The sequence below is a fragment of the Mustelus asterias genome, chromosome 17 (genome assembly GCF_964213995.1).
Source record: "Mustelus asterias chromosome 17, sMusAst1.hap1.1, whole genome shotgun sequence".
NCBI lineage: Eukaryota > Metazoa > Chordata > Chondrichthyes > Carcharhiniformes > Triakidae > Mustelus > Mustelus asterias.
The window spans coordinates 76,192,329-76,211,025 of record NC_135817.1 but is presented as its reverse complement, the minus strand read 5'-3'; the positions used below and the strand labels follow the sequence as shown (position 1 = coordinate 76,211,025).

The 18,697-nt window shown below is 45.8% G+C and overlaps 1 protein-coding gene and 1 non-coding gene across 2 annotated transcripts in view; one reads left to right on the top strand and one right to left on the bottom strand.

Moving 5' to 3' along the window:
* The window catches only part of bace2 (beta-secretase 2), a 66,764-nt gene that overhangs the window by 21,308 nt on the left and 26,759 nt on the right, over window positions 1–18,697 (bottom strand). The window contains exons 3-6 of the mRNA XM_078232997.1: window positions 16,629–16,845; window positions 16,304–16,441; window positions 12,495–12,629; window positions 10,056–10,157 (exon numbers count right to left, since the gene is read on the bottom strand). Coding sequence (XP_078089123.1) covers window positions 10,056–10,157; window positions 12,495–12,629; window positions 16,304–16,441; window positions 16,629–16,845 — 592 coding nt within the window. The remainder of the gene's footprint in view (window positions 1–10,055; window positions 10,158–12,494; window positions 12,630–16,303; window positions 16,442–16,628; window positions 16,846–18,697) is intronic.
* On the top strand, window positions 10,313–10,385 carry trnat-ugu (transfer RNA threonine (anticodon UGU)). Its single transcript has one exon. It is a non-coding gene; the product is annotated as a tRNA-Thr (tRNA).

Below are 18,697 nucleotides of genomic sequence, written 5' to 3'. Positions count from 1 at the left end.
CCTCCTTCTGCACTGTAGGGATTCTATGATTGACTCATTTACTGCCCAACAATAAATTGTATTTATATAGCACCCAAAAAAAATTCCAAGCTGCTGCTTCACGGGTGTAATCAGATAAAACGAGGGATGCTGAATGGTCAGAGATGATTGGAAGGGCTACCAAAAACCAATCCAAAGCAATAGGTTTGCAGAATGCAAGAGAGGTGGTGCAGAGGCGTTCTGGGAGAGAACTCCAGGTTCTGGGGACAGGAGAACTGAAGTTGCAGTCACCAATGCTTAAGCAAAAAAGGGGCACAAATAAATGAAGAGTTTGCAGGGGAGGTTACAAAAGTTAGTGTGAATGGGAAGCCCATTTTAGAAACGTAAAAAAAATAGAAACTAGAAGCAGGAGTAGGCCATTCGGCCCTTTGAGCCTGCTCCCATCATTTATCTCGATCATGGCTGATCATCAATATCTGATCTCGCCTTCCCCCCCATATCCCTTTAGCCCCAGGAACTATATCTAATTTCTTCTTGAAATCACACAACCTTTTTGCCTCAACTACTTTCTGTGGTAGTGAATTCAGAGTCACCACCCTCCGAGTGAAGACATTTCTCCTCATCTGAGTCCTAAAAGGTTTACCCCATATCCTCAAACTATGACCCCCAGTTCTGGACTACCCCATCATCGGGAACATTCTCTCTGAATCTACCCTGCCTAATCCTGTTAGGATTTGATAAATTTCTAGCTTTAAGTTCATTTATTAGTGTCACAAGTAGGCTTACATTAACACTGCAATGAAGTTACTGTGAAATTCCCCTAGTCGCCACACTCCGGTGCCTGTTCGGGTACACCGAGGGAGAATTTAGCATGGACAATATACCTAACCAGCACGTCTTCCGGATGTGATATGAGATCCCCTCTCACCCTTCTAAACTCCAATAAATCTAATCTTAATCGATTTAGTCTCTCCTCATATGACAGACATGCCATCCCAGGAGTCAGCCTGGTAAACCTTCGCTGTACTCACTCTATAGCAGGGATACCCTTCTTCAGATAAAGGACACCAAAACTGCACACAATACTGCAGATGTGGCCTCACTAACACCCTGTACAATTGCAGCAAAACATCCCTATTCCTTTACTCAAATCCTCTCGCTATGATGGCTAACATACCATTTGCCTTCTTTACTGCCTGTTGTACCTTAATTTCAGTGACTCCCTCATAAGGCGTTCTTCATTTAACCAATGGACAAACCCTGTTCACTTGCTGTGATTTGCAGTTCTGGAGGCCCTAAGCTCTTGCTGGCATTATTACAGTTTTAAGTGGAAAGATATTGCATATTATGTTAATTAGTCATCCACTCCGAGAAGGTTGGAAGGTTACATTTGCATAATATGCTAATTGTGTACATGACAGTTGACCCAGGACTCAACAAAAGGAGCGATTATGCAAATAGGCCAAATATCATCTAAGCAGGTAGCTACCAGAATTTTGTAGCACTTTGGGGGTGATGCAATGTAACAGCTGCTTATTGAGCTACATGCTGTTATTAGGCGGGTTTAAATGAGAACATTTTGAACTCTAACCTATGTACTTGCCCCCCTCCAAAAATAATCCCTTTTTTCTTCACAAACCTGCAATGCTCTAAGTTGAGGAACATTAAGTGCAAGGGACAGGCAGCGTCTCGGATAAAGTCAAAGCTTTCTCTACTGTGGTCTAATATAGAGTGGTAGAATCTTGGAGAAAACTACATGCAAGATTGTCAATGGCAAGCCAGTCAGCTACCTGAGGCACTTGTCCAGAACCAAAATCAAACCCCACTGAAGGTGCCAAGTGACATCCAACATGTGGGCAAAGGATTGGCCAAGTGACTTAAAATATATTAATAAATCAAAATACAAACACTCAAAATCCATCGTCATGGAGTCCAATTCCACTACCTGCTGTGGTTCCAGTATGGCCCAATCACAGACCGCCCTCCCGCTACCAGCGACTCTGCCCAGTCCATGCCCCACCCCCAACCATTGCACCCCTTTCTTACAAATCTCCTCCAGTTCTGGGTGAAAGGACATTGGCCAGAATGTTCCGTTCTGCAGACCAAGTGGGTAGGAAAAGTCAGTGTGCTTCCCGTTGGGCAGCTGGGTGTGCAAGCAGGTACAATGTCATAGAATCATAGAAACCCTACAGCACAGAAAGAGGCCATTCGGCCCATCGAGTCTGCACCCTTCACAATCCCACCCAGGCCCTACCCCCATACCCCTACATATTTTACCCACTAATCCCTCTAACCTACGCATCTCAGGACACTAAGGGAAATTTTAGCATGGCCAATCAACCTAACCCGCACATCTTTGGACTGTGGGAGGAATCCGAAGCACCCAGAGGAAACACACGCAGACACGAGGAGAATGTGCAAACTTCACACAGACAGTGACCCAAGCCGGGAATCGAACCCAGGTCCCTGGAGCTGTGAAGCAGCAGTGCTAACCACTGTGCTACTATGCCGCCCCAAAATGTCCTGCTTTTCAGCTCATTAATTCCACACCTGCGTGAGGAGCTCAGCCAATTTCATGGTGGGGATGGGCAGGAAGTTGCCCGCCGTGCTGTTACTTCATGGGGTCAAAGGTCCTGATTCCATATATAAAAGGACAGACATTCTCTTACTCACTCACTGCAAGCAGGAAGCTCTGCATTACCTTTAAAACAGCCTTGTGGCTGTAGCTCGTATTGGAGAAGCTAGCAAATGTGAACGCATCCTCGGAGAGCACTTCAGGCATTCACTCATCTCTAGATGAGAGCACTGCAGGTGGGCCAGTGCTCACCAACCTCGTGACCTTGGAGGCCCTGCTGCCTCTTGGCACTGTACCAATCTGCGATGGGCCCTCCACCTCCTCACCTGCATGAGACAGGATTGCCTGCAGCCGGCATCATCAATACTTCAGTGGATGCGTGAACGAAGGAAGTGTTACATCAGAGGGTTTCCCTCCATTGCCAGCGGGCAGGTGGAAAGTCCTTCACCTGGCCTCCATCTAGACATGGCACCCCCACCCCACTCCTTCCATGTGAAGGACATCTTGGAGGATCAGAGGTGGATGTTCCCGCAGTTCATACTTCAATGTGCCCAGAGACATTGTTCCGTGGTCGGGGCGATGACAACCATTGGCAAGGTGCCTCGTGCATCTTTTCCACAGCCTCAAACCTCTTGAGAGGCCACTCACTACCTTGGCAGGAAGAGCCCATCAGCGGTGACCATTCACCCAGGAGGATGGAGATTTGGAGTCATGAACTGGCTGTCCGCTACCAGCCATGCCCATTGGAGGCATCTACTGCCCCCCTAACTCCCTGCCTCGGGAAAGGAGAAATAATATAACTTCGAGTTCAAAAACTAATAACAGGCCTTTCAATAAAGTTAACAATGATCAATTGTTGTGATTCAATTAATCCTTTGTGAAAGATTTTTAATTAAATTTTTTACACTATCCTTAAAGTTCCAAAGCCAATGCTAAGAATGGACCGGGAAAACCCGAATCCAAACCTCACCCAATCCCAAAAGCTGCACTGATTTCAACAAAAACATTTCAACTAAAATCACATTTGGACAAGAAGAAATTTACAAGCTAAAGTTTATTATTACAACCTTGTAGCAACTAGTCATGACCAATCCAATTCAAATAAACTAATGCACCCACTCCACTGACTCAAATGGTCCTCTTTTGGATCTCCAATAAAGGTTTTTCAGCCACAGTTTAAACAAATCCCATCGAGAGCTTCAAGTTTTTAGGTGTCCAGATCACCAACAACCTGTCCTGGTCCCTCCATGGACGCTATAGCTAAGAAAGCCCGCCAATGCCTCTACTTTCTCAGGAGACTAAGAAAATTTGCTATGTCTGCTACAACTCTCACCAACTTTTACAGATGCACCATAGAAAGCATTCTTTCTGGTTGTATCACAGTTTGGTATGGTTCCTGCTCTGTCCAAGGCCGCAAGAAACTACAAAGGGTCATGAACGTAGCCCAATCCATCACGCAAACCAGCCTCCCATCCATTGACTCTGTCTACACTTCCCACTGTCTCGGAAAAGCAGCCAGCATAATCATGCACCCGGGACATTCTCTCTTTCACCTTCTTTCATTGGGAAAAAGATACAAAAGTCTGAGGTCACGTACCAACTGACTCAAGAACAGCTTCTTGCTGCTGCCATCAGACTTTTGAATGGACCTACCTCGCATTAAGTTGATCTTTCTCTACATCCTAGCTGTGACTGTAACACTACATTCTGTACTCTCTCATTTCCTTCTCTATGAACGGTATGCTTTGTCTGTATAGCGCACAAGAAACAATACTTTTCACTGTACGCTAATACATGTGACAATAATAAATTAATTTTCTGTTTCTGACAGAGTCATAGAGCAATACAGCATGGAAACAGGCCCTTCCCGCTAGTCCCAATTACCCGCGTTTGGCCAATATCCCTCTAATCCTTTCCCATCCATGTACTTTAAAAAGAATTTGTGTCACAAGTAGGCTTACATTAACACTGCAATTAAGTTACTGTAAAAAGATTCCCTAGTCGCCACACTCTGGCGCCTGTTCGGGTACACTGAGGGAGAATTTAGCATGGCGAATGCACCTAACTGGCACATCTTTCAGACTGTGGGAGGAAACCGGAGCACCCGGAGGAAACCCACGCAGACATGGGGAGAACATGCAGACTCTGCACAGACAGTGTCCCAAGCCAGAATCAAACCCGAGTCCCTGGCGCTGTGAGGCAGCAACGCTAACCACTGTGCCTCCCATTATCCTTTATAAATGTTGCTATTAGACCTGCCTTAACCACTTTCTCTGGCAGCTCATTCCATATATCCACCACCCTCTGCATGAAGAACTTGCCCCTCAGGTCCCTTTTAAATCTTTCCCTCTTACCTTAAACCTATGCCCTCTAGTTTTCAATTCCCCTTCCCTGGGAAAAAAGACTGTGTGTGTTCATCCTATGTCCCGCACAATTTTATACACCTCAATAAGGTCACCCCTCATTCTCCTACGTTCCAAGGAATAAAGTCCTAGCCTGGCCAACCTCTCCCTATAACTCAGGTCCACCAGTCCTGGCAATGTCATAAATCTTCTTTGCTCTCTTTCCAGTTAATCAATTGTGAGCAAGGACCTAAACCTCCTAAACCTCCCCACCTTTACCAAATACTGATTAGATGGCAAGATTCAAGATGGTTGCCGCTCACTGAAAATAAATGACTCCAACGTAGTTAAAAAGTCCCACGTTGCTTCAGAGGAGTGTCATCAGACAAAAAGCATCTTATAAAAAGGTGTGTGTTGGAGTGGTTTAGTGAGGAATTTTGGAGCAGGGTGCTGGATAGCTAAAGAGACAACCGCAAACTTTCATTCAAGCTTTATTTAAACCTACTGCATTCAGAGGCAGGAGGACGGCTCGAACGAGTTATCAGCCAGCCATTCTGTGCAGTAGCTGGCGCAGCTCGTGGGCTAGAGGAATGTTTCAGAACAAAAAGGGTGGAGCAAGGAGGCAAAGTTTGCTTGAACAGGTGTGTGAACGCCGAGGATGACAGATGGGGAAAATGAAAATGTGAGCGCCCTGTTATTTTCCTTTACTCAAATCTAAGTTTACATCGACAGAGCCAGTGGCGCAGCACATCCAATCAAGTGAAGCGGTATTGTCACCATCGCTCAAGTCAAATTCCGATCGTTCCAGCTTTCATAAAAATCATAGTTTAAAGAAAAAGACTAACTAAAAATGGTTAAAACACTTCCCGTGCCAACAATACATTGAGAGTCAGATCCTGGTGACTCATGATAGCAGCTGAATTCACTGACGAGTTGCCCTACAAGGATCATACTCTGTGGTACCAAGAGCTCCGAGTTGATGACTTGCACTCAGCTCTTTGAGCATCCCATTAGATGAGGTCAGGTTATTGATCTTGGCAGTTGGGAGTGCAGCAGCTGACTGGATGAAGACAGACAAAGTGCCCAAAGTCAATGAGATGCTGGATGGCTGCCATCTTGGCAGGGCTTCAATGCCCCTTATCCTTAAGTCAGTGGAAGCCAGAGGTGTCCAGTATTATTTACCCTTTGCCTCATGCAAACAGTCTGAGGTAATATTTCACACAAAAAGAAACTAATAAAGCAAAGCTACCTACTCTAATTAGTAACTTACAACAGAAGTAAATGTCAAGTATTGGTACATACATACGTATATTTTGGGCGGCTCGGTGGCACAGTGGTTAGCACTGCTGCCTCACAGCGCCAGGGACCCGGGTTCAATTCTGGCCTCGGGTCACTGCCTGTGTGTGGTGTGGAGTTTGCATGTTCTCCCCATGTCGGCATGGGTTTCCTCTGGGTGCTCCGGTTTCCTCCCACATTCCAAAGATGTGCGGGTTAGGTCGATTGGTCATGCTAAATTGCACCTGTGTTAGGGGAACTAGGAGGGTAAATACATGGGGTTATGGGGATGGGGCCTGGGTGGAATTGTTGTCAGTGCAGGCTCGATGGGCCAAATGGCCTCCTCCTGCACTGTCGGGATTCTATAAATGATGCAACAGTCACTCCCAGGAAACAATGCCTCAATTTATGGAATTAGTGATGCAGGTGACACTCAGGAGATGGGGCGCCCAAAATAGGACAAAACTAAACAAGGGCAAAAATGAGGCTCCCGTGGCTCACAAGCGAACAGTAAAACAAAGCCGCAAGAGAAACAGACATTAGTTTTACACAGCATGAGAGAGTTAATGAGGTCGAGTTTTACTATTGCCCACTCTCAGGTTCAGGTTTAACAAGCCTCGTCTGAGAACAAGAGTCAACCACTTTCTGACAGAAACAAGCACGAGGACTGAAATCAGCGGCAAACGGCAGGTTTGAAGGACTGAATATCAAACAGATTAAATGCAGCAATGCAAACCAAATCAATATTGGGAGTTTAAAGGCCAACTCATCATGGCTACGTTCCCACAGAGCACAGCCACGCTCACGGAACACAAGAGAAAGGCTTAATCATATTTTCACATTAATGTGTGAAAAAACAAACTATATTCAACTCGTTGGAAGCATAAATTTATTGAAAATGTTAGTTTGTAAGTAAACATTTTATGTGTAGGGTAATGTCCTTTAGCTTCGAGTGTCTTCAAAATAAAAAAAAAAAACAGGAAATGCTGGAAAGGTCTGGTAGCATCTTCAGATCAACACTTCACATGATAATCTTTCAATAGAATGCTGCTTCTCACCCTCGATACAGCCAGGACGCCCCCCCCCAGTACAGCCAGATCTCGTCCCCCAAACCCCTCGCGAGTACAGCCAGGGTGGCGCCCGATGCATCTCCCCCCCCCCCCCCCCCCCCCCCGCCGCCTTCCCCAATACAGCCAGGACGCTCCTCCTCCCACATAGCCAGATCCGCCCCCCCGCTCCCCCCCCCCCCCCACCCCCAAATACAGCCAGGATATCTCTCCCTCCTCCCTCCAATTACAGCCAGGCCCCCCCCCCCCCCCCCCCTTCCCCACTGATACAGCCAGGCAGCACTGCTCAGGTGTAGAAGAGCAAGTTAAAGTCACTGGGGGTTATTTGTTCCGTCCATACAGAAGCTATGGAAGGACAGCACAGCCTAGGCAGTGTACACCCTTCGTCTGCTACCTTACCTGGGTTTTCATACATGCTCTGCTTTTCCTGCCCATTGCGTCAGTGCAGAACAGTTATAGTGTATGTTAGTAGCTAGCAGGAGCGTCAAACGCACATCTCCCATTCACTGTTGCGACCAGTGAAGCGTTTGACCTGAAATGGGCTGCTCTGCTCTTGGTCACTAGCATGCCTGATTAGTGTGGGGGAAATGGAGCCAAGCGTGAAGAGAACCGAATGCTGGAAAGAACGATTCTTCACACCTACAGCCGAATATAAATCGCTTGTTTGAATAGAAAAAAGTTTGGCTGAGAGGTACGGGAAGGATGGGGAGGAATGTGATGTACATGAACTGCCTTTTAAAAAGTGAGTTTAAGTGCAGTCGACACCTCACTGGTTTTAACACAAATCACCCATTAGCTGGTAGAACCATCGTATGTTGCAGGAATTAAGTATCAGTCTCGGACACGCTTGTTACAAGTACAGGGTTTCATAAGATGGCTGTTTCGAACTGCCTCTTTTAAGATAAAATGTGGTAGTGGAGAGAGACACGTGACCTCCGTCATTAAGTCAATATGACTTGGTTGCCATGGGGATAGCACTCCCAGGGCAAGGCTGATTGAAATTTAAAATACCAGTTTTCACACCTCAACAAGAGGAAAGGAGCAGCTGGTTTTGCTGTGTGCGGATTTGTTGGCACGGAGACCCTGGACAACAGCAGCTGCTGTGGACAGGCGGGGAAAAGTCAGTTCTCTGTTGGCCACCAGGCAGAATGCTAGTGGATGACCGTTCCCTGGTCGAAGAAATGGAGCCTGTCGAGAGTTTTAAAGGACCATAAGACCATAAGACATAGGAGCGGAAGTAAGGCCATTCGGCCCATCGAGTCCACTCCACCATTCAATCATGGTTGATTTCAACTCCATTTACCCGCTCTCTCCCCATAGCCCTTAATTCCTCGAGAAATCAAGAATTTATCAATTTCTGTCTTGAAGACGCTCAACGTCTCGGCCTCCACAGCCCTCTGTGGCAATGAATTCCACAGACCCACCACTCTCTGGCTGAAGAAATTTCTCCTCATCTCTGTTCTAAAGTGACTCCCTTTTATTCTAAGGCTGTGCACCCGCGTCCTAGTCTCCCCTGTTAATGGAAACAACTTCCCTACGTCCATCCTATCTAAGCCGTTCATTATCTTGTAAGTTTCTATCAGATCTCCCCTCAACCTCCTAAACTCCAATGAATATAATCCCACGATCCTCAGACGTTCATCGTATGTCAGGCCTACCATTCCTGGGATCATCCGTGTGAATCTCCGCTGGACCCGCTCCAGTGCCAGTATGTCCTTCCTGAGGTGTGGGGCCCAAAATTGCTCACAGTACTCCAAATGGGGCCTAACCAGTGCTTTATAAAGCCTCAGAAGTACATCCCTGCTTTTGTATTCCAAGCCTCTTGAGATAAATGACAACATTACATTTGCTTTCTTAATTACGGACATTGAAAGGTTCCATAGGGTGGCTAGGACAAAGAGCTGTTGGCGTGGCCCTTGCTGCTGAAAGTCGGTTTGAAGATTCTCAGAAGGCAGGGGGAGACAACTTTCAATGGACACGGGACATAGTGACTCAGTAAAATGGGGAGAAGTGAGCCTATTGAAACAAAAACAGAAAATGCTGGAAAACCTCAGCAGGTCTGACAGCATCTGTGGGGAGAGGATAGTGCCAGCGTTTTGAGTCCGGATGACCCTTCGTCAGGGGATCAACTTTGGACTGGTTTCTGTAAAGTCTGCAATTCTATGGAGAATGCAGTGTAACAAGAAAAACAGAGTGGGGTTTCAAATCCTGGTATGAAGTGGTGGGGGTTATATTTTCCATAATTTATTACATTAATGTTTAGACAATGTTGATTTCAGTTTGTTTCTTAAAGTAAAAGTCTTAAAAATGTGAAATCTTGTCATTTTGTCCTTTAAGCTGGCCACTGGGAATTCAAAACCTTTTTAAAAAAAAGTTACAGGTCTCTACAGAGGATTGGGATACATTAAAAATTATAAAGTCAATGTAAATCCAAGTATGTTAAAAGCATGAATCAAATGTTCTCTGATAAGACTTAGAAACAGCAATGTCAGACTTAGAAAGCCGATAGGCATAATGCGTATTTGGCCCCAAGACTCTTGGCGCTCCGAATTCCTGAGCTGGGTTTGTGCCAGTATGGGAGATGATCGGGGGGGGGGGTAAGAGAAAATGAATGAGGAAAATTGGAACAAGGGAGAATGGTCCTAGGATAAGTTGCACTGGGTCACATTCAGAGGCAGCTTAACAAAGAAGCCCACAGCCCAAATACAGACAAGGAAACCTGACTGGTGCATTGAATGAAAATGCCCATCCTACAATACTTCTTCGGATATAAGTGACATCTTCACCATCACCCAGATCTAATGGCAAGTTTCTTACCTTTGAGGTTTGTTTAATGGCTGTTACAACGGCAAAGAACACGTTCATTGGTAGACGCAGGAGTGTGGTGCCACTGTCCACAATGGCTTTGTCAGAGTTGTACTAGGGAGAGGGAGGGCAAACGGATACAAAACGTCAGAACAATTGGTAGTCCCCACAGCAACGCAAACTACAGGAAGCAATTTTGGAATACAAACCGGACTAAGAATAAACAGTAAAGTAACAGTCCAATTTTCGTATTATCACAAACAACAATTGGCTCCATCGCTCAGTGGTTAGGGTACTGGTCTTGTAAACCAGGGGTTGCGAGTTCAATTCTTGCTGGAGTCTGTGGGCAAAATATAGGGGGCACCACAGTGGTCAGTACTGCTGCCTCACAGCGTCAGGGACCCGGGTTCGATTCCTAGCCTTGGGTCACTGCCTGTGTGGAGTTTGCACATTCTTCCCATGCCTGCGTGGGTTTCCTCCGGGTGCTCCGGTTTCTTCTCAGTCCAAAGATGTGTGGGTTAGGTGGATTGGCCACACTAAATTGACCATTAGTGTCAGGGGGACTAGCTAGGGTAAATGCATGGGGTTATGGGGATAGGGCCTGGGTGGGATTGTTGTCGGTGCAGACTGGATGGACCGAATGGCCTCCTTCCACACTGTACGGTTTCTATGAGTCCAACAATTCGATCATAATCAGACCCATGCATTGAATTCCAACAAAGCAAACAACTTCCCATTTGGTGCCAATGGTGGGTATCTCCTGAGTCAAACCCGAGAGGTGGACGAACCAATAATTGAGGGTTTTGTTTAAATTTATTAATTAGTATCACAAGTAGGCTTACATTAACACTGCAATTAACTTACTGTGAAAATCCACAGGTTGCCACACTCCGGTGCCTGTTCGGGTACAATAAGGGAGAACTTAGCATGGCCAATGCACCTAACCAGCTCGTCTTTCGGACTGAGGGGAGAAACTGGAGGAAACCCACGCAGACACGGGGGGTGGTGGGGGGGGGGGGGAGGGGGGAGAATGTGCTGACTCCGCACAGAGTGTGACCCAAACTGGGAATCGAACCCAGGTCCCGGGAGCTGTGAGGCAGCAGTGTTAACCACTGTGCCGCACCCGAGATTGTGAAATGCACTATATAAATGCAAGTTCATCTATTGTGAGTAGCCAAATGTTCTTTTTACCCGATATCAACATGAAATAATACTGAAGCCATCCATCTAGTGTCGGACTTTCGCAACGGCGCATTCCGCTCCCCTCCGATAAACCCCATTTTTAAGGTTATGCCTGACCCTGGCAGTTCTCTCGTTTCACCTGCTGAACTGGTGAACTGACTGCAGTAACCAGTTTGGATTCAGCTGCATTAACAACATGAAAAGGTGCTTTGTTTGAACAGTAAAATACATTCCTGCAGCTTTGTGAATCTGCTCCGCAACTCAGCATCCTGGAATTACACCATTTAAAAAACACATTTGACGGACTGTTCCTTAGCAACGATTTACTGAACCAATAGCATGGCTATGTAAGTTTGATGAGTCACCTTTCATCCCCCGCAGGTTGGAGGAGAGGGTGTGGCAGATAAGGAGAACTGGTTTGGAACTCGGGCCTGATGGCTATATTTAATAATCTCCATGTATTCTTTCCCTTGTTTAAGGTGCGAACACATACTGGGATGTAGCATTATACACAAAGTGGCAGCCCTTTAAAGTCTCCAAACTATACACAGACTTTTCCACGATGCGGTTATTTCTCAAGCTCAATTCTACCTACGTTCAACAATTGTACAGGCTTGGGAGTATAACTCCTGGCTGCCGAGCCCACGTGGAATGTGTCCAATCATTCAGACTGGAGGACAATCATTCTCCTCTCAGCAGCCTGTAAGGTTCTGCTCCAGCCACTGGGGAAAAACATTTTATTCAAACAGCTTTTAAGACATTGCAGGAGTCATTTTAATGTGTGCATGGGGACTGTACAACATGCCATAATGTAGATAGGAAAGCTCCGCCAGCAAGCAGTCCTGGCATTGAAACAGTACACATGAAGAGGCGATGGCCTCATGGTATTATCGCTAGATATTAATCCAGAAACTCAGCTCATGCTCAGGTTCGAATCCTGCCACGGCAGATGGTGGAATTTGAATTCAATTAAAAAAAACCTGGAATTAAGAATCTACCGATGACCTGGAAAACAACTGTCGACTGTTGGAAAAACCCATCTGGTTCACTAATGTCTTTGAGGGAAGGAAATCTGCTGTCCTTGCCTGGTCTGGCCTACATGCGATCCAGAGCCACAGCAATGTGGTTGACTCTCAACTGCTCTCCAAGGGCAATTAGGGATGGGCAATAAACACTGGCCCAGCCAGCGACGCCCATGTCCCATGAATGAATAATAAAAAATCCTTACCTACAGTAACCATCCCCGCCCACCACTGATAGCACGCTTACCTCTGTGCAGTCCAGGTTCAAGTTCCGACCTCCCACTTCCAGTTTAAGAACCTCAATTTGGTAATACCATTCTCTTTTGATCGGGGTGTACCAGATATCCCCCTTATGCAGGTTTGGTTCAATTCCACCCATAACCTAAAAGCAACAAAAAAAAGAACTCCTTTATCATTGCCAACATTTTTTGAACACAGAATAATTTGAAAACTACCTTCTAAACCAGTGACAGAGGAGGACAGAGGCAGCAGACAAATGAGAACACCATCACCGTCAAGGTCCATTTAAGTTACACGCCATCCTGACTTGGAATTATATTGCCGTTCCTTCACTGTTGCAGGGTCAAAACCCTGGAACTCCCTTTTTAACAGCACTGTGAAGAGTACCTACACTACATGGACTGCAGCGGTTCAAGAGATGCTTGACCACCGTCTCCTCAAGGGCTGCATGGTGGCACAGTGGTTAACACTGCTGCCTCACAGCGCCAGGGACCCGGGTTCGATTCCCGGCTCGGGTCGCTGTCTGCGTGAAGTCTGCACGTTCACCCCTTGTCTGCGTGGGTTTCCTCCGAGTGCTCAGGTTTCCTCCCACAATCCGAAAGACGTGCTGATTAGGTGCACTGACCCGAACAGGCGCCGGAGTGTGGCGACTAGGGGAATTTCACAGTAATTTCATTGCAGTGTTAATGTAAGCCTCACTTGTGACTAATAAATAAACTTTACTTTAAACTTTAATCAGAGATGCTGGCCTTGCCAGCTATTTTTATTTTTCAAGAATAAATAATGAAACAAATTTTAAGCTTAAAGTTGATTTATTAGTGCCACAAGTAGGCTTACATTAACACTGCAATTAAGTTATTATGAAAATCCCCCCGGTCGCCACACTCCAGCACCTGTCCGGGTACGCCGAGGGTGAATTTAGCATGGACAATGCACCTAACCAGCATGTCTTTTGGACTGTGGGAGGAAACCAGTGCACCCAGAGGAAACCCACACAGATATGGGGAGAACGTGCAAACCTCACACAGACAGACAGTGACCCAAGCTGGGAATTGAACCTGGGTCCCGTGAGGCAGCAGTGCTAACCACTGTGCCACCAGTCCGGTCTAATGCAATAAAAATATCCTCCAGCAGGTTTGAGGCCCTGCTCAGGAGAAGTAGACAATTTGGCCCTTCAAGCCTGCTCCACCATTAAGTGATAAATCACAGTTGATCTGGCAGTGGTCCACGTTCCTAACAGGCCCTCATAACCCTCGACTCCCTTATCAAAAAAAAAAATCAACCTAACTTAACCTTGAATAAATTCAATGACCCAACCTCTACCGCTTTCTGAGGAAGAGTATTCCACATAGTGGCGACCCTTTGAGAGAAAACCATTCTCATCTCCCTCTTAAAAATGGGACCTCCTTCTTAACCGGTGTTCCCTGATTCGAGTCTACCCTCCACAAAAAGACATTCTCCCAGTATCCAACCAAACATGCCCCCTCAGGATCTTATATGTTTCAATAAGATCACCTCTTATTCTTTTAAGCTCCAATGGGAAATGGCCCAACCTGGTCACAGATAAGCCTTTTATCCCAGGAATGAGTTGCCTGAACCTTCCTTGAACTGCTTGTAACAAGATGATATTGTTTTGCAAATGAAAGGAGGTGAATAGAAAAAAATGAAACATCAAAAGTATTTACAGTTGAGCTGTTCGATATTACAACCAATTCTCCACATCGGAGTCAAGATTCTCATTTACTGAAATGCCCTGATTATTTATCGTAGAATCCTTACAGTGCAGAAGGAGGCCATGCGGCTCATCGAGTCTGTGTGGAGTTTGCACATTCTCCCAGTGTTTGCATGGGTTTCCTCCCACAGTCCAAAGATGTGCAGGTTAGGTTGAACTGGCCGTGCTAAATTTCCCCTTCATGTCAGGGGGATTAGCAGGGCAAATGAGTGGGGAATAGGGCCTGGGTGGGGTAGTTGTTGGTGCAGGCTCGATGGGCCAAATGGTCTCCTTCTGCACTGTAGGGAATCTATGATTAATTATTAGTTGAAAGAGGATTTGAAATTACTAGGTAACATAATGAGTCTCTGTTTGACAGACCATGTCAAACTTTTACTTATCCACACAGGTGAAGGATCTTAATGCTGGGGATTTCCAATTCAACAACATGCCCTAATCCATAGCTTCAAATTCAAATCTAACTACTGTTACCTTTATTCAAGTTAGGCTGCAAGTGCAGTTAGCTTTCTAATCTGTGTAACTAACTAGGGCATAGCTCTCTGTTAGGGCGAATAAATAGATTTAGTAAATGGGGTGGGGAATAGCACTAACTCCCCCTGCATCCTGTATTGTTGCTGCAGCAGCATAATTGCTCAATCTGAACTAATGCTGTTCGTGGTGTTCCCCTGGGATTTTGCAGAGTGGGGCGTGATTGGGATGATTGAGAGGTATGGTCATATGACTGGGCACAGCAAGGCTTACACAGAGAACTCAAATTCAGTCTGTCTTTTGGGACAAGTGCCTCACTTTTCCCTCTCTGAAGTCTGGGAGCTACCCTGAAGTTATGTTGTTTTCCTTCTCTGAAAACGGTTTTCTGGATCTCTGTCCAGAAGTGTTAAAAAGTTGGAAATCTAGCATCACATAAGCATCTTTGGTTTCTGTGCGAACCGGTTCTACTGAAGGTATTTATGTCTACAGTGTATTGCTTTAAATTGGAACAATAGAGATAGCTAGCTGTTAAGAATTATACTTTGCCACATTGAAGCATATTAATTGGTTAAAGTTATGCTAATTCTTTTTGTTATATTGTGCTTTTAAATAAAGTTTGTTTTGGTAAAAGCTTTCTAGTGGGTCACTTGAATGAAACGCCTTATGCTCACACTGATGCCAAATTCAAATGTAAAAGCTAGGTTCCAGGCTACCAGAATGTCCGTGGGCGGCACGGTGGCACAGTGGTTAGCACTGCTGCCTCACAGTGCCAGGAACTCAGATTTGATTCCGGCCTTGGTCACTGTCTGTGTGGAGTTTGCACTTTCTCCCAGTGTCTGCATGGGTTTCCTCCCACAGTCCAAAGATGTGCGGGTCAGGTTGATTGGCCATGCCAAATTGACCCGTAGTGTCAGGGGGATTAGCAGGGTAAATGTGTAGGGTAATGGGAATAGGGCCTGGGTGAGATTGTGGCTGGTGCGGGCTCGATGGGCTGAATGACCTCCTTCTGCACTGTAGGGATTCTATGATTCTAACTTCATAAAATATCTTGGAGTTTCTGGTCTGGTCCCATGCTCTCCCTGTGGGAGCTTTATTAGAATGCAGAGCTGTATTACAGGAGAGTGCTGCTTCAGAAGTTTCTCTGGAGCAAGGCTCTCCATGCTTGGGTCCATCAATAAACTATTGCAACCAGTCCCCCAGTCTCCTGTGGTTAGTTGGAAGAGATCCATCCCAACACACTACAAGCACATTGGACTTGGAATTCTCCTACAACAGGTTCTACAGCAAGCCTTTGGAATCTAAACTATTATGCCCAGGTAATTCCATTTCTAATCAGATTAAGTACTTTGTACTGACTGGTTTGTCCTGTTTGAACGTCACAGGCTCGGAATTAGCCCTTAAAAAGCTATTGCTTGACTGGCTGGTATATCTTCAAGTCAGAACATGGAGAACCTTTACTGTTCAGAATTGGGCGAGTGTGAAAGCCGAGAAATATTGGTGCAACATTTTCCAGGCTCCCATGGCTCGGTCTAGATACCTAAGCAGCTGCTAATGGACAATAAAAGGTCTGACACTCCTACGTTTACAACCACGGCACAGTTTTCCTCAGAACCTACCAGACTCCCTCCTGCTGGACTGGCTTGTTCTTCGCCTACCAGTGACAATCCAGCACCACACATTTGGAGTGAGAACACATCTGGGATCCCCATGCGTTTCACTAATGAATCAAAGAACGGTTCCACAGAACTGGATGGCTGTAAAAGAAAGAAAGGATGAGCAAAAGTGTGAGTGGGTAAGAATCCAAATCACTCAAGGTGCTCACGTCACTCTACTGCAGCGACACCGTTTTCCTCATCACGTTGCTTCAAGCTTCTTCGGAAGGAGCAAAAGAAAAGGGTCAAAACTAAAATAAAGAATATTGTTAAAAGTATAGGAACTTACTTTGGCTAACATTCTGTAGGCCAGCCCCAGGATTCCTTGCCAGTTTATTCCAGGCAAGAAGAACTCCTCCGATTTGAGGATCGTGGCAATATTGATGGTAACAGTGCCATTAGGTCCTTTCGGAATGGTGATGACATCCGTGCCAAGGTTACCCTCCCAACTGCCCTGGGTATATCTGACTGAGACAACCAGGTCACTTGACTTGTAAGTGCTCGATCTGAACAAGAGAAAAAGCACAAATGTTTAGAATCCACCCCAATGAAACTCAAATGTGTTCAATACAAAACTCATTCAAGATAATGTACTACTTTTTAAATTCATTCGTGGGATATGGGTGTTGCTGGCTGGTCAGCATTTATTACCTATCCTTAGTTGCCCTTGTTCAGAGGGCAGTTGAGAGTCAACCACATTGCTGTGGCTCTGGAGTCACAGGCTTACTCTGGAGTCAACTGCCGGTTACTCCCCGCTCCAAAATGAAGTCAATTCTTCACTAAAATGGACACTGGTTTATTAGTGTCACAAGTAGACTTGCATTAACACTGCAATGAAGTTAGTGTGAAAATCCCCTAGTCACCGCCTGTTTGGGTACACCGAGGGAGAATTTAGCGTGGTCAACGCACCTAACCAGCACGTATTTTGGACTGTGGGAGGAAACCGGAGCATCTGGAGGAAACCCACGCAGACACGGGGAGAACGCGCCGACTCCGCACAGACAGTGCCCCAAGCCGAGAATCGAACCTGGGTCCCTGGTGCTGTGTACTAGTGATGGTAAATGTACGGAGACAGCTTGACTATAGGGACAATGTGAGAAATCTGACTGAAAAAATATACTGTGAACATTCCATACTTGGCACCTGGATGCAAATGGGGCAACATCCTTGGGCCACACTCAACCCAGCTGGCTTTCAGTGGCTGGAGCCACCGAAAGGCGACTTGTTCCATTAGACTGCTGCACTCTTCACTACTTTGCTGTGCAGACTCTCTTAATTAGGACAGATTCTCAGTATTTTACACCCCAGCAAGCAATATCTGCTCAACCTTAGTTAATAATTACCAGATATTATACCTCCCGAGGAGTTTGGCGGAGAGCCAACAGCCAACAACTGGCAAAGCTGAAGCTTAAAACACTAATGCGAGTGCAAGGCTGAAATGATTAGTGGCATACAAGAGTAATAAACACCTATAAAACCGAGCAAAGTTATTTTTATATTAAATAATGCACTAGGCACCGGGATCTGTCCATTGTTGCTAGTCTTTGCCATCTATCTAGCGAGGGGTATGGGACACAAACAAAAAAAAATCCAACAGAGAGTAAGGAGGAGGAGAAAGCCCAAAGGAAATAAAAGCAGCAGCAATTGGTTTCCAATTAACTAGACAAGTCTTGCTGTTCTTCAGAGCACTGATCAGTTAAAATGACATTAGCCAGCCTTCTCTTCAGGCAACTTTGCTTAAAATTTAATTTCAGGGAAAAATAAAGGCTTTGTGTTTGTAGCTGAGGGCAAAGGGAAATTGCAATTTATTTGACAGGCCAGTTTCGGAGAGACTGATCACAGAAATCTTCCGCGTGGCTCAGAATTGCAGCAAAGGTGTTAGCCGTGTTTAGCTGGTAGCCTTTCAATTCGGGAGGGAACGGGCTCAAATCCAACTCCAAGACTCGGACATAAAAATCATGGACCGAGGGAGTGCTGTACTTTTAAAAATTCATTCGTGGGACATGGGCGTCGCTGGCTGGCATTCATTGCCCACCCCTAGCTGCGCAAGGGCAGTTGAGAGTCAGCCACACTGCTGTGGCTCTGGATTCACATGTAGGCCACACCGGGTAAGGACGGCAGATTTCCTTCCCTAAAAGGACATTAGTGAACCAGATGGGTTTTTCCAACAATGGCTTCGTAGTCATCAGTAGATTCTTAATTCCAGATATTTTTTATTGAATTCAAATGGCACCATCTGCCGTGGCGGGATTCTAACTCGGGTCCCCAGACATTAGCTGAGTTACTGGATTAATAGTCTAGCGACATTACCACTAGGCCATCGCCTCCCCTGGTCAAGGGGGTGCTTCTCTTTGAGAA